General features: G+C 47.3%; 1 protein-coding gene across 1 annotated transcript in view; it reads right to left on the bottom strand.

Moving 5' to 3' along the window:
• Positions 1 to 25069, bottom strand: part of RECQL4 (RecQ like helicase 4) — a 33540-nt gene that overhangs the window by 1539 nt on the left and 6932 nt on the right. Inside the window, exons 7-24 of the mRNA XM_032223489.1 lie at positions 24947 to 25046; positions 23174 to 23303; positions 20695 to 20817; positions 20363 to 20509; positions 19462 to 19554; positions 17749 to 17885; positions 15846 to 15929; positions 14544 to 14732; positions 14023 to 14205; positions 12281 to 12479; positions 10875 to 11152; positions 10041 to 10178; positions 8434 to 8590; positions 6781 to 6910; positions 5136 to 5308; positions 3682 to 3868; positions 2548 to 2707; positions 289 to 397 (exon numbers count right to left, since the gene is read on the bottom strand). Of these exons, the coding sequence (XP_032079380.1) occupies positions 289 to 397; positions 2548 to 2707; positions 3682 to 3868; positions 5136 to 5308; positions 6781 to 6910; positions 8434 to 8590; positions 10041 to 10178; positions 10875 to 11152; positions 12281 to 12479; positions 14023 to 14205; positions 14544 to 14732; positions 15846 to 15929; positions 17749 to 17885; positions 19462 to 19554; positions 20363 to 20509; positions 20695 to 20817; positions 23174 to 23303; positions 24947 to 25046 (2717 nt within the window). The remainder of the gene's footprint in view (positions 1 to 288; positions 398 to 2547; positions 2708 to 3681; positions 3869 to 5135; positions 5309 to 6780; positions 6911 to 8433; positions 8591 to 10040; positions 10179 to 10874; positions 11153 to 12280; positions 12480 to 14022; positions 14206 to 14543; positions 14733 to 15845; positions 15930 to 17748; positions 17886 to 19461; positions 19555 to 20362; positions 20510 to 20694; positions 20818 to 23173; positions 23304 to 24946; positions 25047 to 25069) is intronic.

The raw sequence follows: 25069 nt of genomic DNA, 5'->3' as shown, positions 1-25069 counted from the left end.
TCTCACGCTTCCAGGCAGCATACTTGCATTTCCCCCCCCCCCCCCCCAAAAAAAAAATCCCTTACATGAGTTCATAAATCAAGAAAGATTGGGCCTTGTTAGTCCTGGATTAAAAAAACTCAAACCACTTTCACATTGTTGCCCAGAAAACCACATGTATGTGACCTGCTGGGACATGAAAGGAGGCCTTAACCCTTCTGTTAATACGACTGAGCAAAAACTCACTAAGAGATCTATATATTTCTGTGTAATTCAGCAGTGCAGATTCACTACTAAGAGGAACCTTACCAATGCCATGGAAAATCCTCGCCACAGCCCTGCCAGAGAACTTTTCGTCTTGACGGATGGAGAGGAAGTGGCGAACGTCAGCCTGGATTTGCTGTTCCCATTGCTGAAACTATAATCGGGAAGAAAATTCCAGGGAAAGTGAAATTAGCATTAAGGGGGCTCCGTAGCGAGGCACAATGTCGGACAAGGGTCGTGTTTGCAGCTTAAGTGCAAATGCTGTTAAATTTTAAAATAGGCAGCCGGGAATGAACATTCCCTACCAAGTTCGTCTTTAAGCTGCTCCAATTAAACTAGGGTGGCTTTTTACCACCTGCCTCTCTGTAGGCATCTCTGTACAATTTTAATATTAGTTTGAACTTTGACGCTGCTTTACATCCATCTATAGCCTGCAGTTTTTGTAGCATGTTAGCCCAACGTTGCTCACGGTGATTCGCAGTGGCTCCCCTTAAACTGTGGGGAATAATCCCTAGTTTCAGTCAGAGGTAGAGAAGAGGAAGCAAGCCTGTTCTCCAGAAAAGGAGTGTCTTTTTCTGTGTGATGCTGATAGTGGCTTATACTATAGCCCCCATCCATGAAAATTCCTCGGGTGTTATTTAGCAAGGGGCAGAGACACTGGTTTCTGCTAATAACAGCTCTGCAGGATTGTCATCATTATTTAACGACCCCATAATCCAGTGGTGGAATTTAATTTTTTTACTACCAGTTCTGCGGGCGTGGCTTGGTGGGCGTGGCAGGGGTTTTGCTGGTTCTCCAAACTACTCAAAATTTACACTACCGGTTCTCCAGAACCTGCTGGATTTCACCCCTGCCATAATCCCTTGTGGGGTGGAGTCTGGGCAACTGAATGGAGCTGAGTGTTTACTGGCCAGATGCCCTTCCTGTCACCAGGGTGGAGTTTTGTTCAGCAGATCTATTCTCATTGTGCCCAGAGAGAGAAATATCCACCTCTGCCTAGGATTGAACTCACAGCCTCCTGAATGCGAGGCGAGAGCTCTACCTCTAGGCCACCGCACCACTCTTCTAACAGCTCTGCAGGATATTAGACAGAAAAAAAGCCACACATTTGGTCACTTGCTCCCTAATCGTTTTAACTAGAAATTTCAAGGACTACGTCAGTTGAGCATCAATTTTAAGAAGACAGCAGGGAAAGAAACCATTGTTTCCTCTGTCAAAATGTCCTGCCTAATAAGAGAGCCCAAATGTGTAAAAAACAACCCTTGAGATATAAAATGTAATAAAATATATCATTTTATTGAGTCCAAATAGAGAAAAGGGAATGGCAATAATGGCAATGACTGATGAGACACAAAGAAGGGTAATTAACCAGAAGTTTTGGAAGCTTTTCAGGATACGTACAAGACAAAGGCAGCGAATTTCCACAAAGTGATGCCCACTTGGGGCATAGAAAGCTGCCTTTGGGGTGTCCAACACTTTAAAGACTTCAACTCTAGCCGAGACTGTGGACTTCAACTCCCAGAATTCCTCAGTCAGCCATGCTGGCTAAAGAATTCTGGAAGTTGAAATCCACAAGTGGTACAGCTGCCAAGATTGGACACCCCTGCTCTAAAAATAAATAATAAAACAGTTCCCTTGGATCAAATTTGTTAGGAATATAATCTAACGGTTGGGTTGGCAATATATAAATCATGTAACAATGCTGTACCTGTTTCTTTAAATCATACTGTAAAATGTGATTGGCTGCTGTTTCCTCAATCGGCCATAAGAGGGAGCCAGAACGACTGTTAGCTCTCTGTTTGTTAGATGCTGGGCTGATCTGATCTGAGTGTTTTGGAAGCTGGCTGTTAGAAAGTGCCGTGAGCTATTGTAAGTTTTGCAACTGCTAGCAAACTTTGAGTACCGAACTGATTATATGATACTGGACTATGTTATTTGGATTATCCCTTAACTGAAAGACGTTGATGACTGACTGTCTTATCCGTGTATGACTTGGACTGTTTGATGGGCTCCGATACCTCTATTTCCACGAAAGTAAAAGCCTGTTTAAACTGCAGTGTCTCTGTATGCTGGTTTGTGTGTTCTCCAACACAACTCTCACAACGCTTCTCTGAAAGCACTCGCTCTCCCAACGGGGAGCTTACCTAACAAAACTCCACCCTCTGGGGACCTCCATATGCATCAGGAAACACACACACACACACACGCCCCCTAGCAGAGTGACCCACCTGCAGAAGGCAAATTTGGGCAGAACCACCTTCGTGATTTGGAGCCAGCTGTACATGAAAAGCTGGATTTCCTTACCTGAACGTGCTCTGGGTGATCAGCCCCACGCTCTGCACCCAGGGAGGTTTCCTCCAGCACCGGCTGCTTCTCAAAATAAGCCACCAGCAGGGACTTCAGCTGGCTGCTCCTCTCCTGGTCTGCGTGTTCACAGCACGAGGCGTAAGTAGGGAACGCCACACTGTGGAAAGGCAAACACACAAGGGAAAGTAAGAAGAGTGGAGGTCCAGCAGGATAGGAAGTCCTCGACTTACAACCGTCAGTGACCGTTCAAAGTTACAATGGCACTGGAAAACGTGATTGACGGCCAGGTTTAATATTTATGAGCACCCCCAGGGTCACGTGATCAACATTTGGATGTGTTGGCAACTGACTTGTTATTTATGACGGGCGCCGTGTCCCCGGATTGTGATGTGATTTCCTTTTGTGACCTTCTGCCAGCGAAGTCGATGGGGAAGCCAGATTCACTTAACAGCCCCAAATCTCCGCTGCTAAATGAGGCTTTCTTAAGTGAGGTTTGCCCCATTTTTACGGCCTTTCCTGCCACAGTTGTTAAGCGAATCGCTGCAGTTGTTAGTAACACGGATGCTAAGTGAATCTGACTTCCCCATCGACTTGGCTTGTCAGAAGGTGTAACCAAGAGGGATCGTGTGACCGTCATAAGTATGAGTCAGTGGCAAAGCGTGTGAATTTTAATCACCTGTCCATGGGGATGCTGCTACGGCCACCAGTATGTCGGTTGTTCTCACCTGAACTGCATGTCTCGAAGCCGGCGTGGGAGGAGTCACAGGTGGATATAATCACGGCCCATTTGCCCGGAGACAGAGGTAAATTTGAGGCCACTCCAGGGGTGGCTTCCTTCCTGCCAGTTCTAGCATCTTCTATAGAAGAGCTTCCACAAATCTACCATGCCGTTTAGAACCGGTTTCAGCTCCCTCCCCCACACCCGTCCGCACATCATCAAGATGAAGAGCCAGAGGAGGAATTCTGGGAGTTGAAGTCCACAAGTCTTAAAGTTGTCAACTTTGAACACCCCTGAGGTTTTTTTCCCCTAAAGGGTTAAGGGTGCAAGGGTCTTGTAACATGACAGCTTTAAGACTTGCACACTTCAATGCCAGAGTTCCTGAGCCAACATTTTGGTTGCTAACTGCCCACCTCTGAAAAGCCTGGAAGCAGGCTTGGAGCTGCCGGAGGGCTGCCTTTTCTCGACTGGTGACTCGCTGGTGCAGGAAGTCACCCACCCCGTCCAGCTCATCGTCACTGAGATCGCCGTAGGAGCGCAGGTGGAAGGAGAGCTCCCTGAACTCCACCAGGATCTCGCTCTTCCTGGAGCCTTGGGAACCTGAGCGGGGAGGGAAAAAACAGTGGACAAAGTCTCGGCATCCCCAGATCCCCCAGCAGGTTCTGGATCACGACCTCTCTCTCTCTGTGGGGGAAGATGTTCCCTGAAACACAGCCAACTGCCAGGCCCAAAGGCAACTGGGCTTTCTTGGGTTTCTCTTTGAAAACATTTCTCCTTCTCACCCAAGAAGCTTCTTCGGTTCTAACTTGACTAGTGGGGGATGGAAGGATTTATATTCTTTGCAGGTGTTTGATCATAGCACCCTGGATGTCGTTGGGGCCACTTGGGGGTTTATCTGTATCTTCAGGGTCACCTGAATCAAGAGTGCAAACGAGTCTGGAACAAGGGAGAAATGGCCCCACCACCACCAAGCCACGCCCAAAGAACTGGTAGTAAAAAAATAGATTTCACGCCTGGGACCTTCTTGGGACTGCTGAAAGGACCATGTTTGGTAAACAGGAGGTAAGTGGTGCCATTAGAACCAAGGTGGCGCAGTGGTTAGGGTGCAGTACTGCAGGGCACTTCAGCTGACTGTTATCTGCAGCTCGGCGGTTCAAATCTCACCGGCTCAAAGTTGACTCAGCCTTCCATCCTTCCGAGGTGGGTGAAATGAGGACCCAGACTGTGGGGGCGATATGCTGACTCTGTAAACTGCTTAGAGAGGGCTGAAAGCCCTATGAAGTGGTATATAAGTCTAACTGCTATTGCTATATCCCTCCCCTCTGTTGAGAGAGGGGCTGTTCAATTTCAACACAGATAATTTTGGGGAGTGTTTGGTGCTCTCTGAACTGGCTCTTTTTCTTGCAGATGTTTCATGACCCAAACTGAAATGATATCACCTAATTTGGGTCATGAAACATCTGCAAGAAAGCTCACAGAGCAACAAGGACTCCTCGTTTCAACCTGAGCTACAAATAATCCCCTTTATTGATACATAATTTTAACGCAGACATTCCATTCCCCACCAGTCAGTTAGAACTGAAGCTTCTTGGATGAAACATTTCCAGGTGAAAAAAAACCCCAGAAAGTCCAGTTGCCTTTTGGAAAAAGTCCCTTTGGGACCACCATGAACTGGATTGAGAATCTCCGCAGACATTTCACAAAGGAGACCTCTAGGGCTGAAGAGGGAAGGGGCGATTCCAACTGCTATGCTGAGGCTCTGCTTTTCTGGGACGTGACAGAGAAGTAGCTCAGATTAAAAACCTCCCCAAACACAGCCCCCCTGCCCTCCCGGCACACCCGTTGACCAAGCTCCCCACTGCCTTACCGCTCTGCCAAGGGGTGTTCCATTGCAGCTGTCGTAGGGCGCGTTTGACTGGCAGCACCTCCCAGCCCATGGAATCAGCCAGTGCAATGACATCGAACTCCACAGAGCTGGCCTGGGTAGCTTTGACCCCTTTCAGGCGCTGCTGGGCCAAGCAGACCGCGAGTGGGGGGCACCTGGAGGCAGGGAGAGACAGCAAGGAAGGAGTTAAAGCTCTTTGCTTATCAACCATACTTGGCTACAGGAAATGAAACAAGCCGATACCTTTTCTATGCTGTGTTTCCCCGAAAATAAGAGCTTACCGGGAAAAAAACACGATTTTTCAGGATGCTCGTAATATAAGCCCTACTTAAAAAATAAGCCCTAGTTAAGATCCTCAGCCAGACAAACACATTTAGAATAGAATAGAATAACACAGTTGGAAAAGGGACCTTGGAGGTCTTCTAGTCCAACCCCCTGCCTAGGCAAGGCAGTGTGGTATAGGGATACCACACAGACAAATGGCTATCCAACATCTTAAAGACTTCCAGTGTTGGGGCATTCACAATTTCTGGAGGTAAGCTGTTCCACTTATTGTTTGTTCTAACTGTCAGGAAATTTCTTCTCAGTTCTAAGTTGCTTCTCTCCTTGATTAGTTTCCACCCATTGCTTCTTGTTCTGCCCTCAGGTGCCTTGGAGAATACTTTGACTCCCTCTTCTTTGTGGCAATGCCTGAGATATTGGAAGACTGCTATCATGTCTCCCCTAGTCCTTCTTTCCATTAAACTAGACATACCCAAATCCTGCAACCGTTCTTCATATGTTTTAGCCTCCAGTCCCCTAATCCTCTTTGTTGCTCTTCTCTGCACTCTTTCCAGAGTCTCCACATCTTTTCTACATCATGGTGACCAAAACTGAATGCCGTATTCCAAGTGTGACCTTCCCAAGGTCTTATAAAGTGGTATTAACACTTCATGGGATCTTGATTCTCTCCCTCTGTTGATGCAGCCTAGAACTGTGTTGGCTTTTTTGGCAGCCCTGCTCTAATGCATCTTTTTGGGGCAAGAATTAATATAAGACCTGGTCTTATTTTGGGGGAAATTCGGCACCTGCCTCTGTGAAGGAGATGGGCGGTTTCTAAATCAGACCAATAAAATAATAAACACGGCAACCTGCAAACCCCAATATTGGTTTATATAACTTATATACAGGTGGTCCTCAATTTACAACCGTTTGTTCAGTGACTGTTCAAAGTTACAACAGCACTGCAAAAAGTGACCTGTGACCGTTTTTCACACTTACGACCGTTGCAGCATCCCCTGGTCACTTGATGAAAATTTGGACGCTTGGCAACGGACTGATATGTGAGCTCCCTTTTGTGACCTGACAAGCGAAGTCAATGGGGAAACCAGTTTCTAACTTAACAACAGCAGTAAATCACTTAACAACTTTGGCAAGAAAGGTCGTAAAATGGGATCAAAGCTCACTTAATGACTGTCTTGCTTAGCAACAGAGATTTGGGGCTGCATTGTGGTTGTGAGCTGAAGACAATCTGTACTGGATTTGAGCCAACAGCTGTGAAGGAGCCTTGTTTCTCAATTTCCTCTTACTGGCCTGGTCCTTTCCCTCCCTCCCTCCCTCCCTTTCCTTCCCTCCCTCCCTCCCTCACCTTCGAGAAACCGTCTGCAGCTGCTGAGGGCCTTTGTAGCACGAAACCCGGCATGAGGAGTACGTGGGGTGCAGCAGCTCCACCCAGTGAGAGGGGTGCAGCTCCAGGTAGCACAGAAGCGTCTCTATGCCTGGGGGGGGAAACCACTTTCAGTTAAGTGGATAAGGACACAAGGCTTACCAGGTCAATTCGAGAAGATTCTTGCTGGTGCTTCCCGTTCATGTTTTGGAAACATTCCCCACCCACCCCCACCTCCAAATCCAACTTCCACAATCAGACCTGTGCCATCTGTGGACAAAGGGGCTTAGACACACTTTTGTTTTGCCCAGAAAATACGCTTTTAAAAATCAAGCATTGGGAAACCTGCCCCCTCTGCTGAAGATGGATCAAGGTCTGCATCCCTTGAGCTTCGGGTCGTAAAGAATCCTATAGTTAAAAAAAAATCTTTTCCCAGGTTGCTTCTATTCCAAAACCAAGCTGGAAACCAATTTGGACTTATGCCGAAAGCTTAGGACAACGGAAAACCAGCTAGATTTAAAATAGAATAGCAGAGTTGGAAGGGACCTTGGAGGTCTTCTAGCCCAACCCCCTGCTCAGGCAGGAAACCCTACACCACTTCAGACAAATGGCTATCTGACATCTTCTTCAAAACCTCCAGTGTTGGAGCGTTCACAACTTCTGGGGGCAATGCTGTTCCACTGATTATTTGTTCTCATTGTCAGGAAATTGTTCTAGGTTGCTTCTCTCCTTGATTTGTTTCCATCCATTGCTTCTTGTCCTCCCCCCCCCTTCCGGTGTTTTGGAAAACAGCTTGACTTTGAGAAGCCACAATGTTTCCCCGGCATCTTAAGAGCCAAGGTGGCGCAGTGGTTAGAGTGCAGCACTGCAGGCTACTTCAGCTGACTGCAGTTCAGCAGTTCGGCTGTTCTAATCTCACCGGCTCAAGGTTGACTCAGCCTTCCATCCTTCCGAGGTGGGTAAAATGAGGACCCAGATTGTTGTTGGGGGCGATATGCTGACTCTGCAAACCGCTTAGAGAGGGCTGAAAGCCCTATGAAGCGGAATATAAGTTTAACTTGCTATTGCTATTATTAAATACCGTCCAGTATTTCTCCCGAATCAAATTTGGATTCTTTAGATAAGGAAGAAATTGAGGCAGTAGCAATAAGCAAGGAAGATTCAGAAAACCTCTTCAACTCTTTCTTCTTACCAAGCCATTCTGAATAGCCAGAGGTTTTTTGAAATTTTATTTTTATTTTAGATTTCCTACCCCGCCTTTATTATTTATATAAATAGCTCAAGGCAGCATAATATTTCTTCCGCCCCCTATTTTTCCCACAACAACCCTGGGAGGGGGAGGGCTAAGAGAGGACTGTCCCAAAGTACCCAGCTGACTTTTGTGCCTCAAGAGGACTAGAACTCCTGGCTTCTAGCCTGATGCATTAACCCAGTTTCTCAACCTTGGCAACTTGAAGATGTCTGGACTTCAACTCCCAGAATTCCCCAGCCAGCGAATGCACTGAAACACTGCCTTAACCACTAGACCCAACCACCAGACAACCCCCTTGCTTCCTTCCTTCTAGTTTTATTTTATATTTGAAGGTTCAGGAAGACAGTTGTCAACTCTTGGTTCTTAACACCAGAGGCCCCCACCTTCTTCTCGGAGGTCCAGCGCTTCCACCGTCTGTTGAATAGGGATGGCTCTCTCGTGTCTATAGCAGATTCGCGACGGTGACTGTTCTGGGTCAGGGGCCTTTTCTGGACTTCCTTCTAGGGCAGTGAGCATCTCTGCATCCTCCACTTCACAGCCCTGGGGATTAAAAATGCTTGGTCATATCCAAGAGTTACGGGGTGGGCCAGAGCAGGGGTGAAATTCAGCAGGTTCTGGAGAATCAGTAGCAGAAATTTTGAGTAGTTTGGAGAACCGGCAAATACCACCTCTGGCTGGCCCCAGAGTGGGGGTGGAAATGGGGATTTTGAAGTATCCTTCCCCTGCCAGGCCCACCAAGCCATGCTCACCGAACCGGTGGTAATAAAATTTGAATTTCACCACTGGGGAAAAGGCTAAAGTTCTCATCTCAACTCTTTATCACCAAGTGATGGGGCTAACCAGGGGGGGGGGGGAGGAGGAGGAGGAGGAGGAGGAGGAGGAGGAACATTGGGCATGGACATGTGCTGACCTGCTTCATAATTGCCATGACTCACCACCATAATTCTAGGTGCAATTACAATCGTACAAGCCGAGAGCTGCCTGCATATTCAACCATGCTGGTTCTCCTGAGGAGCAGCTTTCAATGTGGTCTCCAACTAATTGTCCTCTCCTACACCTGCTGATTTCTCTTTCCTAATATTTCATGTGATCTTGATACTAGGATAGAATAACAGAGTTGGAAGGGACCTTGGAGGTCTTCTAGTCCAACCCACTGCTCAGGCAGGAGAGCCTATACCACTTCAGACAAATGTCTGTCCAATCTTTTAAAAACCTCCAGTGATAGTAAAAGAGAATTTGACAACTAGACAGATTCTTTGGGTATTAAAAGTTTCTTTACCATGTGGAATGGGAAAAAGGAAATGATTACCCTTAAGATTAGTTGTTCTGCTTGCTTCACCTAACTAAAAGAAATGAAACAGGATATTGGTACCAATACCCCCTGTGGGGAGGTAAATGAGTAATGAATGTCATGTCTCTGTTTTGGGAGATTGTGTACGAGGCCTACATGACACAGGAAAGGGGTCTACGTGACAGAGGAAGGCCAGGTACTTTGGGATGATCAATAAGTTGTCTAAGAGTATAAAAGACTGTAAACAACTGCCATTCGGGGTTCAGGTTTTGCTCCTGAACCTTTGCACAAATAAACCTTTCCCTTTGACAAAGAGCTGGTCTTGTCTCATTTTCTGCTACAATAGAGGTATAGCCTTTATTGGCATTGTATAAAAAATGGCAACGAAATTGGCTAACACCAATGGTGTTAACCACTGTGATGGAGCACTCACCACTTCTGGAGGCACCTTCTGTTCCACCGGTTAATTGTTCTCACTGTTAGGAAATTTCTCCTCAGTTCTAAGTTGCTTCTCTCCCTGATTAGTTTCCATCTCTTCCCTTGAGGTGCTTTGCATAAAAAGCTGAGCCCTTCTTCTCTGGGGTAGCCCCTCAAATTTTGGAAGACTGCTAACATGTCACCCCTGGTCCTGCTTTTCTTTATTTAGGCTACCCAATTCCGGCAACTGTTCTTTGTTATGTTTTAAGCTCCAAGCCTCACCTTGTTGAGTTCCTTCTGCTTCTGGTGAAGCTCTTGGCATCTGCAACGTGGGAAAACCGTCTGCACAAGCCTTTTGATGGTGAAGGCGTCAACCATGTCTGCGTAAATATGGCGCCTCAGTTCATGCAAATCCTCACCCTGGCAAGGAGAAGGCCAATTTTGTGAATGACAGAAAAATAGGCATTACTTTTATATATTACCTAGGCCCATGCATGACTGTATCACTTCCTCCTCCTTCCCTGAAATATATAAATATGAGTGCCTCTATTTATTTGCAGGAATCCCTCGCATTATTTTTTGGGAGGGATTTCCTCCAGTGTGTACTGTTCAATAAATAAAATATTGCAGTGAGATTCGATTATCGGTTTTGGGGTTCTGCGTTTCATTTCACAAGATGCAAGTTCCTCCACAAGCATGTTAAGACATAATAGAATAGCAGAGTTGGATGGGACCTTGGAGGTCTTCTAGTCCAACCCCCTGCTCAGGCAGGAAGCCCTATAACATGTCATACAAGTGGCGGTCCAGTCTCTTCAGTGATGGAGCATCCACAACTTCTGGAATCAACTTCTGTTCCACTGATTAATTGTTCTAACTGTCAGGTAATTTCTCCTCAGCTCTAAGTTGCTTCTCTCCTTGATTAGTTTCCACCCATTGCTTCTTGTCCTGCCCTCAGGTGCTTTGGAGAATAGCTTGACTCTCTCTTCTTTGGGGCAGCCCTTCAAATATTGGGAGTCCCACCCACCCACCCTCAAATAAACCAGCCACACACCTGTGGCTGATTTTCAAGCTGAAGTTGTTCTCTGAATAAACTCCTCGGAATGAACTGTACTTTACCTCCGGGTTGAGGAAGAGATGACACTGGGCAGGTTGGCCATCCCTCCCAGCTCGCCCGATCTCCTGCACGTAGCTCTCAAAGTTCTTGGGCATGTTGTAATGCACAACCCCGCGCACATCCGACTTGTCCAAGCCCATCCCAAAGGCCACCGTGGCCACCACCACTCGCAACTCGCCAGACATGAAGTTTTTCTGCACGCGTCGGCGTTCGTGGGCCGTCAAGCCGGCGTGGTAGGCGTCGGCCACCCATTTCAGAGGGCGACGGAGGCTCTTTTTAGCTGTGGGGGAACGAGGGGGAGAATGAAGGGGAGCCGCACTGCAAGACTGGCAGCCACACAAACAGCCACTTGTTTCAAGGGTCCAAAAGGACTGGCCAGGAAAAAAGCCTGTTCCAGAAGCAGAGATTTCATGTCTGTTTAGCTGGGCTTTAATTCTGGAATTAAATTTAAAAGAATTTAATTCTTTTTTGAGAAAAAGAGGCGCTGAGTGGGCTCATGCTCTGGCATCATTTTGGCAGCAGGCAAAGGTATGCAGATAGGCCTCGACTTATAATCTTTCGTTTAGTGACCGTTCAAAGTTACAATGGCACTGAACAGAGTGACTTAGGACCGATTTTTTCACAGGGCCCAATGCAGCATTCCTACAGTCACATGATCAAAATTTGGAGGCTCGGTAAATAACTCACATTTATGACGGGAGGTCACCTGATTTCCCTTTGGAGACCTTCGGCAAGCAAAGTCAGTGGGAAAGCCAGATTCACTTAACAACCATGCAGCTCACTTAACAACCATGCGGCTAACTTAACGTATTTTCAGACTATACCAAGATTTCAAAGAGGTAAGTAAGAAAAAAATTTTTTGTCCTCCCTGGCCCCCAGGAGCAGGGCTTTAGCAGGGCTGGGGGAAGACAAAAACTCCCATTTTTGTGAAAAATGAGCAGAAAATATGCCGTTTTTGTAAATACAAGGGCATTTTTGCCTCCCCCAGCCCTGCTGAAGTCCGCAGAGTGCAGCTGGGAGAAGACAAAAATGCAATTTTTGCAAAAAATGGCCCGTTTTTCGCAAAAATGGGATGTGGGGGTGGAGCTTCAGGAGGCCCAAAATGGCTGTATTCGATGTATAAGACGCACCAACATTTCCACGCTCTTTTGGGGGTGAGGGTGCATCTTATACTCTGAAAAATATGGTAATAACTGTGACTCACTTAACAACTGTGGCAAGAAATGCTGTAAGATGGGGCAAAGCTTACTGTAACAACTGTCTTGCTTAGCAATGGGAAAACATTGAACTCAACAGTGGTCATAAATCAGGGACAAAAAGAAGAAGGGAGTTTCTGCCACATCCCTTATTCCCTCCGCGGCTGTTGCCCAGGCCAGTTCTGCCCATAAACCCCCAGTCAACAACTTACCTTTGGCTTTCTTCCTCCTTCCGGGGAGAGGCTCCTCCCCCTCCGGCTCTTCTTCACAGAGGGGGTCTCTCAGCTTCACCCCCTGTAAACACGTGCGGATGAAGGCTGCAATCCGCGCCGTCTCTTCCCGGCGGGTGCAGTACACAATGATGGAGTCCAGGCTTCCAAACCTTTCCCCTTGCAGCAAACGTACGAGAGCCTGCAACAATGAGCATTTTTTTTCCCAACAGGGATTCAGAACTGTTTTCCTGGCTACCTTAGGAAAAGAGGCTGCTGTCGTTTGCAAGGAAATAACACCCAGCTGCAACACATTTCCTACCTAGGGAATTGTTTGTGGCCTTCTCAGCCTGATTTTCTTCTCAGTTCTAGGAGTTGATCCCAAACAAATCCCAAAAGTGCTTTTTCAGCTTTTTGGAAGACAGCAAAATCCACATTTTGGACAGAGAGAGGAACTCTGGTTTGAATGAGGGGGTCAAAAAGGCCATCTGTGTCTGTGATGGCAAACCTATTGGCACGTGTGCCAGAAGTGGCACGCAGAGCCATCGCCCCGTTGCTCTTCTGGGTTCCAACACGCACATGCGTGGTGCTCTTCACATGCAAGGGAGTGTCAGACACCAGAAGAGCAACTCCCTGGCACACATGCCAGGAAGCTGAGCTTCTGGTTTTTGGCATGTGCATGCGCCCCAGCCAGCTGGTCTTCGTGCGCCCATTCATGGCAGAAATCAGAAGGCCATATGACCAGTGCACAGGAATGCAGATGCATGCCGGGAAACTGCTCTCCTGGTTTCCGGCACTCCCCCACGCTCCCATTTCGGCAAAGGTTTGCCAACACTGATCTACCTCATGGCTCCTCTTTCAACAGAGGAGGAGAGACAAGGCCTCATCTATCCAGTCTTTTCAGCAGTTCCAAGAAGGCCCCACGCTCATTTGCTCAACTCAGGTGACCCTGAGGAGACAGAGAAGCCTCCAGGTAGCCTCAACGGCCATCTAAAAGAATGCAAAGGACCAGCTCCCTGCAAAGAATATAAACCCTTCCCTTCCCCACCATCCAGTCAGAGGCGGAGAAGCTCCTTGGATGAGAAGCAAAGCCAGAAGGTCCAGTTGCCTCTTGGGAAAAGCACCTTTGGGACAACCCTGACCTGGATGACTGGGAATCTCCAGAGGCATCCCAAACAAATTCTCCCACAGCAGTGGATTTCTGAACGCAGAGAGATCCATCCCAGAATTCTGGGTATGAATACTGGGAAAGCACTCTAAAGCAGGGGTAGTCAACCTTTTTATACCTACCTCCCACTTTTGTATCTCTGTTAGTAGTAAAATTTTCTAACCGCCCACCAATTCCACAGTAATGGTGATTTTATGAAAACCTAATGAAAATGTTTTTAAATAATGCTATGAATTTTTTTTAAAAAGTCAATTAAATTTTTAAAAAAGGAAAGTGCTTCAGTATCGGACAAAACCCCTACCGCCCACCATGAAAGCTGGAACACCCACTAGTGGGCGGTAGGGACCAGGTTGACTACCACTGGTCTAAAGCGTAGCACCTTCTGGATACAAACCACAGGAGAGCCTGTTGGTGGAGAAAACCAGTTTTCTTAGTAAAAGCTTAAAATTCCATCTTCTGGTGAGTTTCTGGAAGACAGGCTCAACGTACACATCTGGCAAAGTTCTTAAAAGAAGACTCCCACCCACCTCCCAACGGCTCTCTTATATGGAAACATCTGGCTGGGCTCCAGGCTTACCTGATCCTTGTCTCTGTCTGTAGAGATAGAGAGACACAAGTTTGGAGGAACTGAAACGGAACGCACAGCCAGCCCTTCGCCCTCTGGGATGCCCAAGTGATGGGCCACATCCTGTGCCGTTGAAACAGTGGCGGTTGCTGTCAGGCCTAAGAAACACCGCACACCCAAGCGTTCTCGAAGAACCTGTCGGGAAAGAAATGGTGAAGGTCATCTAATTTGGAAAGCACAAGAAGCCGAGTCTCTTCCAGCCGTGGGCTTATGTGTGCCCAGCTGGAGAAATAAAAATGCTGCCCTCACCTCAAACTTGCATACACATTTACACTTTGTGTTTTGTTCTTCCCAACTGCGAGAGGAAAGTTTTGATGAGAGAGGGAGGGAGGGAGGGAGGAAGGAAGGGAGAGTGGGACAGAAAGCATGAGTGAGAGAGAGAAAGAAAGGAAAGAAAGAAAGAGAGAGAGACAGAGACAGAAGGAAGGAAGGAAGGAAGGAAGGAGAGAGAGAGAGAGAGAGACCCTCAGTACCTTACAGAGCCGGAGGTAGCAAGGGCGGAAGTTATGCGACCACTCGGACAGACAGTGGACTTCATCGATACAGGCAAAAGCCACAGGGGGCAGCTGGTCGGCGGGAGGGAGGCAGCTGCTGCTGGAGAGGCCTCCTCCAACCAACGCCTCGGGGGAGAGCAGGAGCACCTGGACTTTCCCGGTCTTTACCTGTAAGAAGACAACTTCGGTTGGTCAGGAACACGGGCTTTCTGTCAGATCTGCCCTCTTTGGCTTTGCTTGGCATCCTGTCATAGATTGTTAGGGGGGCAGCAGGGGACAGGAAGGAGGCAATTGGCATGTGGAGAGTAGAGAAGTGTGTGTGTGCGTGCGTGTGTGTGTGTGTGTGTGAGAGAGAGAGATAGGCTTGATAGAAACCAGGGGTCTTCGAGGACACCTAGTCTGAGAAAAGAATGCAAATGGCAACAGGTGACCCCAAACATTGAGCTGCTCCCCAGCACACAGAGATGGAGAGTCAAGGGAGGAGGGCCAGGGAGGAGGAGAAAAAATGTAGTGCTTTGCTTGGGAACTTTAGATCTGGCCTTGCTTTCACTGCAACCAGCAATCCTTCGTAAAAGAGCCTATGACTAAGTGGAGTCGAGGGTCTTTCTTTCCTAGGGACCTAGCTGGGGAAGGTCTGACACTTTCATTGCAACCCTGCTCAGTGTTGGACATTCAACCACAGCCTTGTTGAGCAGGAGGACTGAGAATATCTATGTTAGCCCACGTTCTCGTAAACAAGTGGACACCCCGAAACAATTACAATTATGGTTACAACAATTGTTGTAATTGTAGTTACAAAAGAGTATTTCACTGCAACTGAGAAAAAAATGACTTATAACTGTGTTTTTTTTACATCGTTGCAACATCCCCATGGTTATGTGACCCAAATTCATACACTTGGCCATGGACTCATATTTATGACGGTTGCAGTCACGTGATCCCCTTTGGCGGATCTTCTGACAAGCAAAGTCAATGGGGAAGCCAGATTCACTTAACAACCACGTTAACTAATATAACAACAATTATATTAACAATTAACAATTGCTGCAAGAAAAGTCATGCAGTAGGGCAAAACTGTCTCACTTAGCATCAGCAATGTTGGGCTGATGCCAACTTACTGCTTAAGTTCAAAACTGGAGGCTGGCAGGACCCCAATATACCTAACGCCACCCCCCAACTGAGGCTACAAATCCCACAATTAGGGGCTTTGTGGGGCAGTATAATCTGGAGGATCCTACTAAAGACAGTTCTCGGTGACCCCAAGGCATGCAGATGGCTCACCCGCTCCATGGCAGCCTCCCGCTGGGCCTTCGACATGCCGGAGTGGACGCAGACCGCTTTCAAGCACTGAGGGAGGCCAGAGACCTGCAAGGAATACAGAATGTGCCTCATTCAGAGTTGGAGCTTCCAGCAACCTCTCCAGAAAACGAACAGGAGCCAAGTCCCTGCTGCTTTTCCCATTGCCGCGATTTTGGCTCCAGAAGAAATGCTGAATGGTGCATTTTGGCCCTGGCTCACCTGTGCCAGCACAAGGGAGCGAGCCATGGTGCAGAGAGTCTAGGATAACGTGGCATGGCCAACTCGGCACCGGACAAGAGTTACACTAGTATGGAAGGAATGGTGGAATAGGATCCCTACTCCCCTCCAGGGGGAAAAGATGTTCCAACGGTGGCCCTGCAGAGAAGGCTCTTCTCCCAGACCCTGCCAGCTGGAATCCCTGGACCAATGGGGTGCGCAGCATGCCTCCTCTGTCAGTGCGGATGGGGTGGGCCACTCCCAGTGGGGTGGGGCGGCTCCTTGAGTCACCCGGACCGCATGCCAGGCAAGGCTTGAAAGAGGGTGGACAATTTGGGGCGTTTCCTGGCCTCAAAGCTCTTGCTCAAAGAGCAGGTGGCAGCTGTGACCAGGAAGGCCTACATCTGGTATGCCAGTTGCGCCCTTTCCCAGATCGGGGGCTTCTCAGATGGTCAGTTATGCCCTGGCCACCTCACAGCTCTCTACATGGGGCCACCCTTAGCAATAGCAGTTAGACTTATATACCACTTCATAGGGCTTTCAGCCCTCTCTAAGCGGTTTACAGAGTCAGCATATATCGCCCCCAACAACAATCTGGGTCCTCATTTCACCCACCTCGGAAGGATGGAAGGCTGAGTCAACCTTGAGCCGGTGAGATTAGAACCGCCGAACTGCAGATAAGTCAGCTGAAGTGGCCTGCAGTACTGTTACCCTAACCACTGCGCCACCTCGGCTCTTAAGCCCTTGAAGACCACCTAGAACTGTGATGGCGAACCTATGGCACGCATGCCAGAGGTGGCACGCAGAGCCCTCTCTATGGGCACGTGTTCCGTTGCCAGCTGCTCCTCTGGTTTCCAGCAGCTGGTCTTCACGGGCACGGGAGCGCCAGAAAATGGCTGAAAACGGCCTGAAAAACAGCCCGAAAACGTCCCGAGAACGGCCAAAAAAAGCAGGCATGTGCATGTTGGCCAGCTGGCCTGGGTTTCTGGCTCTCCAGCACATGCACATGAGTTCTGGTTTGGGCACTGACCTAGAAGCTCCAACTGGTTCACAACGCAGCACCGCATGCAGTGAGGGAAGACCTCTGAACTGCACGGGTTGCTGGTTTGCTTCCGAGCACACGGTTCATTCATTTCATTTCATTTATTAAATTTCTATGCCGCCCAATCTCGGAGGACTCCGGGCGGCTTAGAGAAATGAAAAAAGAATTAAAAAGAATTATTAAAAACAATGGGACACAACAAGCTAAAAAGGGAACAGAACAAACATTCAATCAGGAGGGAGCTGGACCTCAATCAAGGGGTCAACAGCCCCAAGCCTGCCGGAAAAGCCAGGTTTTGATAGCTTTTCGGAAGGCCATGAGAGTGGGTAGGGCCCAGATCTCAGGGGGCAGCTCATTCTACAGGGCCGGAGCGGCAACAGAGAAGGCCCTACTCCTAGGCGTCGCCAGCCGGCATTGTCCCGCTGACGGCACCTGGAGAAGGCCCCAACCTGTGCGATCTTATTGGTCTGAGGGAGGTATGTGGCAGAAGACGGTCTCGCAGATACCCGGGTCCTAGGCCATGTAGGGCTTTAAAGGTGACGACCAGCACCGATTCAAGGTGTCACCCTACAGCCTCCCCCACCCCCCACCCCCCAGCTGCCAACCCAAGGGCACATCCCAGCTTACTTGGTCGTCCATCAGCGACACCAAAGGGGAGATCACCAAAGCCACACAGGGGGACCGTCTGCTGTAGAGATAGGCAGGGAGCTGGTAGCAGAGAGATTTCCCCATCCCTGTTGACAAGACCACCAAGGTGGAGAGCCCTGCGAGAGAATGAAGCCGGCAGAGAGTCAGCCCCAGAACATTCCCCGGTGCTGGCACTCGCACAGAAATTGCAGTGCTAGAAGGCACCTCAAAGGACATCTAGCCCACCCCCCGGTTCAGTGCAAGATTCATTACAACCGCTAAGAGCAGAGGATCGCTGAATTTCTATACATGAAGACCTTCAGGGAAAAAATCTCCCCAACTACACGTGGTAGCCTGTTTCACTGACTGACCGGCCGTGCCTTTAAAATATGCAGCCTAGATCTACATTGCTGAAGATTAAAAAGGGTTCCAAGCGATCTTGTGAATGCAAGAAGAGGGAAATATTTCTCCAGATTGCCAGAAAACAAAACAATAGGTCCCTTTCTGACAGTTCCAGAGCGCCTGTCAGTTCAAGTGTTGCTGGTAGGGAACTTCCCAGAGTGATCCTGGAGGGCAAGTCAGTCTAAAAGAGAGTTTCCCAAGAATCTGCGCCCATCCAATTTGATCCAGCAGACTGGGAATCTGCAGATCCCATCAGCCACAGAGCGTCACCTGACAGTGACTAGAAGATGGGCCTTTTCTGCCCCTGCTCTGTGGAATATCCTCCCCTCGGAGATCAGAATGACCCCCAACTCTGATGGCCTTTTGTGAGGCTCTTAAAACCTGGCTGTATTCCCACGCCTGGGGCCCTGAATGGATTTAGATCCCCGTTTCCCGAGTTTACCATTTACTGCCTAACTATCTCGGCTAGTGTATGTATTTATTTTGGATGTTTTTATTGTTCTTAAAATGCTTCTTTATTGTTTTAGGTTTTTTTAAAATAATTTTGGGATTGTGAGCCACCTATTGATTTGAGATGGGCAGCTATAGAAATTGAAAATACATGAAAGTATGAATGAACGAGTTGAGATGCACAGTGCCTATTCATATACTAGAGCAGACATGGCAGAAAACAGATTTCATCCGATGTCTGGGTGGAAGGGATTGGGGAATAGGGCCAGGTCTTGCTCAGAATAGCAGGGGAGGTACCACACCACAATATACTTCTCCTTTTATTCATTTTTGCAACACAGAGTCGTACTTCATAACACAACATGTGCATTTTCTCTAGGCCCCATTGAGGAGTGTTCTCAATAGACAGGAGGGAGCTTCTGATAAGATGGAAACTCACCACGGGGCAGGCCTAACTTCTCTCCTGTGTAGTGACACCAGCATTCCAGGAAAAAAGGGAGATGCTTTTTGTGCCCATCAATGCCAGTGTTACCCCACCAGACTCTGTCAGGAGACTAGGACAAACCAAAGTCAACCAACAGCCACCTAGCAATAGCAATAGCCGTTAGACTTATATACCGCTTCATAGGGCTTTCAGCCCTCTCTAAGCAGGAAGGCTGAGTCAACCCTGAGCCGGTGAGATTTGAACAGCCGAACTGCAGAACTGCAGTCAGCTGAAGTGGCCTGCAGTGCTGCATTTAACCACTGCGTCACCTGGGCACCTGCTGGTTCTTCTTGTCAGAAGGCTTGCCAGAAATACCTGGCCACCCCGAACAAGTGATGATCCAAGTAAGTGGAAGGGTTCGTTTCTTTACGCCTTACCTGAAAGTATCCTCATCACTGCGGTTTCCTGTCCTGGCCGGAAGGAAGTATAGCCCAGGTCAGCCAGTGCTCGGAACACTTCAGGAGGCGTATCTGGACAAGACACAGGGCACAACCTCAGTTGGGAATGCCCGTCCCCAGGGAAGACTCAGCAGGAAGAGCTGAACAAAGAGACCCTCCATACACCTTCAACTGAACTCTGTTGCCATGTCGTCTATAAAGATACGAACTCTGTACAAAAGATTCCAGATTCTGAAGAACTGGAAGTTTAGGAGGGCAATTGAGAACGTCAAAGCTGCCTCTATTAGCATACATGCCTTCTACGTTTCTCGGAATAACAACAACAACAGAAGAATAACAGAATAACAGAGTTGGAAGGGGCTTTAGAGGTCTTCTAGTCCAGTGTTTCTCAACCTTGGCGACTTTAAGTCCTGTGGACTTCAACTTGGATTCTGGGAGTTGAAGTCCACAAGACTTAAAGTCGCCAAGGTTGAGAAACACTGTTCTAGTCCAACCCTCTGATCAGACAGGAAACCTTATACCATTTCAGACAAATAGTTGTCCAATCTCTTCATAAAAGCCTCCATTGCTGGAGCATTCACAACTTCTGGAGGCAGGTTGTTCCACTGATTAATTGTTCTCATTGTCAGGAAATTTCTCCTTAATTCCAGGTTGCTCCTCTCCTTGATTAGTTTCCATCTGTTGCTTCTTGTCCTGCCTTGAGGGCCTTCGGAGAATAGGTAGATCCCCTCTTCCTTGTGGCAGCCCCTCAAATATTGGAACACTGCTGTCATATCACCCCTACTCCTCCTTTTCACCAGACATGCCTAATCCCTGCAACCGTTTTCCAAAGGTTTTAGCCTTCCTCCAGAATTTGTGTTCCTCACATCCCGAATCTTACCTCTCACCTTCTTATCTGGCCCCAATTTGTAGAAAGGCTCTACCGGTGCAGGTGGGGTGAACGTTTCGGGTGCAGGCCTTCCTATTTGCAGGTAGCTTTCTTCCCGAGCAGACTGCTCCGGGGTTTCTTGGCTGGTCTCCCTCTTGGCTGAGAAAGGAGAATTGACGTAGGAATTCTTGTCCAGGGAGCGTTGTGATTAATAGCCTTAACAGCAACCCACCTCAACCTCATGGAGATGCTATGCCTCATATCTCCTGGTGTGACACAACCCAGAAACGATTCCAAAAGCAGATGCTCCAGCATGGCGGAGCATGGTAGGTCTTGTCCCTTACTTGAAATTTTTGTGTAAGTTGTATTGGTCATCTCAGCCACTTCCTCCAGAGTTAACAAGGGTACTTCCTCTTCAGCAGCACAGCTCTTGTCCTCCGGCTGGGCATCGGTAGCAGGGAGTCGAGCTGTATGGACAACACCAAAGGAATGCAAATAACGTTTTCTGTTACTGTAGCTCGGTGACTGTAGCAATAGCAATAGCAGTTATATTTATATACCACTTTACAATGCTTTACCGCCCTAAGTGGTATACACAGTCAGCTTCTTGCCCCCAATAATCTGGCTCCTCGTTTTACCAACCTCGGAAAGACGGAAGGCTGAATCAACCTTGAACCTGGTGAAATTCGAACTGCCAAATTGCAGGCAGCCAGCAGTCAGCAGAAGTAGCCTGCAGGACTGCTCCACATGGAAGTGTCAATGCTGCCATTCTGCTTCGTCCCATTACTGCTTCGCTGATGCCAGGCTGCCATGAACCATGATTAGGGGGCAGCTGTTGTGGGGGCAGGGGGAGGGAAGATTAAAAAAAAGAAACCACTCCACGCACCCACCAGAGACATCGGCTGAGCAACCCCAAGGCCACAACCCTGGGAACGGAATGCAGATGCCGAGCTCACCAAGCACCAGGACTGTTACCAAAACAATATGTTTGAATTCTATTGGACACCAGGGAGATAAGGGGAAGGACTTGGGAAAAGGGAAAGTAAGTAGGCAGCTTTAGCAGAGGAAACCTCAGATCTGGCTTTTTCTATTTTGTAACCACTTGGCTTTAGTAAAAATAGACCTTTCACTATAAATGCAGTGGAAGGCTCTTCTTTTCTAAATGTCCAGGTGATAACAAGCCCAACAGCATGTTTCTGTTATGTTTATTTTGGTTTTGATAATTCTGTCAATGCTACTGATTAAGCCTAATTAAAATTGGGAAATTGACCTTGAGAAATATTTAATCCATGTACAGGAATGGCTCTCTGTTCAGCTAATATGTTCAGAACAATTTGATTATTCTCTGAAATGCATTAATCAGCGGAATCGGGAAAGAAAAATGGGAAATTATTGGCTCACACTAAAGCAAGAAAAGCAATACAATTTTACATCTGGAATTCAAGCCAACAATAGTCAGTTACGCAATGAAACAGAGGTTATTAATTACCAGTTTAATTATTTTAATGCTCAGTTACATTAAGATAAGACATGTGTAACTGTATGGTAAACAATTAATTTACTGGGAAATGCTGAACTGGAAGAAATCTCTCAGGATGATTTAAAAACGCATGACAGAACCAATTATACTGCCAGAAATAATGGTAGAAATTTAACACTAAAACAATAAAATCTATGGAACTTGTGAAAGCACTGGTTGCAGTAAATTCATACCAATAGGTTTTTTTCTTATCCTTTTTTCTAAGAATAAGGTTTTCCTTTTTCTAACAAAAAGGTTTTTCCTCTCATGTTTATTTTAATTACCACCAATGTACATACCGGTAGATTTGTTTTTTCTCATTAGGTGACCACCGTTGTGCTCCTTCTGTTGTTGTTGTTGTTGTTTATATTCCACTATTGTAGTTTAAAAAAACAACAACTAGATAAACAAGGTAAGGAAGTTTCTTTTGGTTGGTTTTTTTTACTATTCCTTTGGCAGGAGAGGCCACGGTCTCAAATTCAGAATGGTCTTTTCAGATCAAGACAGTGTGTCCCTCTGGGACTTCAAATCAGCTAAGGAGCTAAGTTCAATGTAAAGATGTTATCAATTTTCTATTCTTTTTTCCAATATATTTTAGACTGTTTTTGTTAAAGATTTATACCGTGTATGGGTTCTGGGAAGTCGGGGGAGGGAAGGCTGGGGGGGGGGTTGTGGGGGAGGGAGGGATGAATATTAGGCTTGACGAGGGGTGTTAGATTTTAATGTAATATGATTGCACATGTATACTGTCTTCTCTTATTTTTTCTTTAAAACTAAGATATGTTAAGTATATTGATATGGAAGCATAAATACCATCAACATAGAATGGAGTTTGCTCAGAAGCTGAAATACACCAATAAGAGGAAGAGTGGGAAACAGAAGGGAGAAGAAAGATAGGAAGAGAGGGATAGGAGAGAGGGTAAGGGGGGAAGATGAGGAGGATAAGGAGGAGTGGAATGAAGAGAGAGGAGAAGGAGAAAGGAAGGGGAAGTAGAGTAGAAAAGGATGATGGAGGGAAGAAAGGAGGTAGGAGAGAGGCAGAAGAAAGAGGTGTATGGAGAGCAGAAGAGCTAATAATGGGTTTTTATCTTTCTGGGCGTTGATGACAAGAGGAACTGATGTAATTACTACTTAATACAATAGGATATTGGCTATGTAATAGTATACATGCGATTATATGTTATGAAAGTGGAAAATAAAAAAAGTATATATATATATATATTTTAAAAAGGCAACCTTTGCTAACTGACCAGGATTCTGCCACCAGACTTTCCAGTTTGATAACGTCAGCCAGCCAGACCCACCTGCACCTTTGCACTGGGAAGCCCAGTGACCACGTCCCCCACATTTGAAGCAAGTGTCAGAACTTCGGTCCACGAGCCTGCCACCTCCACCAAACTGCTGCCCCTTTTTCTGCCACTTCTGCTTCCACACCTAGGAAGGACCAAAATACAGTTGAGGCGAAGAAGGCCTGGATCATTCTTCCCTACGTAGCGGGTGACTTCAGAGAATTATCCGAGGAGCCGTCTTGCCACCATGGGACTAGCCCACCCCACTTGTTCCAGCAGGAAAGGCTGCTGCAGAACCCATCGGCCAAGGAATTCTGGCTGGTAGACTCAAAGAGAAGAGACCCAGCCCTGTGGAACATTCTGCCACTGGAAATGAGAATGGCTCCCACTCTGGTGGCCATCCAGAAGGGTATTAAAGCCTAGTTTTGCCACATGGTTTGGGGCCCCAAGAGCAGATAGTTGATGGGGTAAAAAGACCTCATCCCCTTGCCATCTATTCCCTTGGTTTTAATTTTTATATAAGGTAGCATTGTAATTGTTTTTATATTGATCTTTTTCAAGGCTTGTAAGCCGCCCTTATCAGTGATAGAAGCAGCATATAACCTTAATAAGCAAATTAAGCAGAAGAGACATTGGGCTAATCTTGCTTGATCTTTCACTAAGACCTGTGGTTTTAACTTCTAATACAGGTAGTCCTCATCTTACAACTATTCGTTTAGTGACTGCCTGAAGTTACAATGGCACTGAAAAGAAGTGACTGATGAGCGTTTTTTCACGTGACCACTGCAGTCCCTCCAAGGTCACCTGATCAAAATTAGGATGCTTGGCAACTGGCATGCAGTTGTGACAAGTTTCAGAGTCCTGGGATCATGTTATCCCCTCCCACCTTTTGCCACCTTCTGACAAACAAAGTCAATGGGGAAGCCAGATTCACTTAACAACTATCTTGCTAACTTCACAGTTGCAGCGACTCACTTAATAACTGTGGCAAGCAAGGTTGGGACAAAACTCATTTGAGGTTTGAGGTTTATTCGATTTATATGCCGCCCTTCTCCCAAGGACTCAGGGCGACATACAACATTAAAAGAAACACATACTACAAAAGTTAAAAAGAAATTAAATAGGATATCCCCAAACCCAATTAAAATTAACAATGACACATTTTTTAAAAAGAATTCAAATTAAAATTAACAATAACCAATACTTTGATTTGTTTTGTTCAGGCCAGGCCGGCTTGCTGGAAAAGCCAACTTTTTAGGGCGCGTCGGAAGGACCGGAGGTCAGGGATTATATGAAGCTCCGGGGGCAGCTCATTCCGGAGGGAAGGGGCTCCCACAGAGAAGGCTCTCCCCCTGGGGGTCGCTAGCCGACACTGTCTGGCCGACGGCACCCTGAGGAGGCCAATTCTGTTGGATCGCACTGGACGGTGGGAGGCTACCGGTGGCAGTAGGTGGTCTCGCAGGTACCCTGGGCCTAAGCCATGGAGCGCTTTAAAGGTCATAATTAGTACCTTGAATCTCACCCAGAAGACAACCGGCAACCAGTGCAGGCCGCCTAAAGGGGGTGTAACATGGGAGTACCTGGGAGCCCCCATGACAACCCGCGTAGCCTTGCTTAGCAACTGAAATTTTGGGCTCAATTGTGGTCGTAAGTCGAGAACTACCTGTAGTCAATTCTCTAGCATGGGGCGGGGGGGAGGGTGGAGGTGATCAAGCATAAAATCTAAGAACCAGTTAAAAACTCTCAATGTGTTGACCCACTATGGAGGTTGACCATAAGGCAACTTACCTGCTTGCGGAGGTGTTTCCCCTTCAAGGCGTAACTCTTTACATGGGATTTTGTTTTCATATTGAGACGGACAAAATTGCCACATTTCTTTGGCGGCAGCCTGGGAGGGAAAAACTCAGATCA

Source organism: Thamnophis elegans, chromosome 8 (genome assembly GCF_009769535.1).
Source record: "Thamnophis elegans isolate rThaEle1 chromosome 8, rThaEle1.pri, whole genome shotgun sequence".
Classification (NCBI taxonomy): Eukaryota; Metazoa; Chordata; class Lepidosauria; order Squamata; family Colubridae; genus Thamnophis; species Thamnophis elegans.
This window is presented reverse-complemented; position numbering and strand designations above follow the sequence as displayed.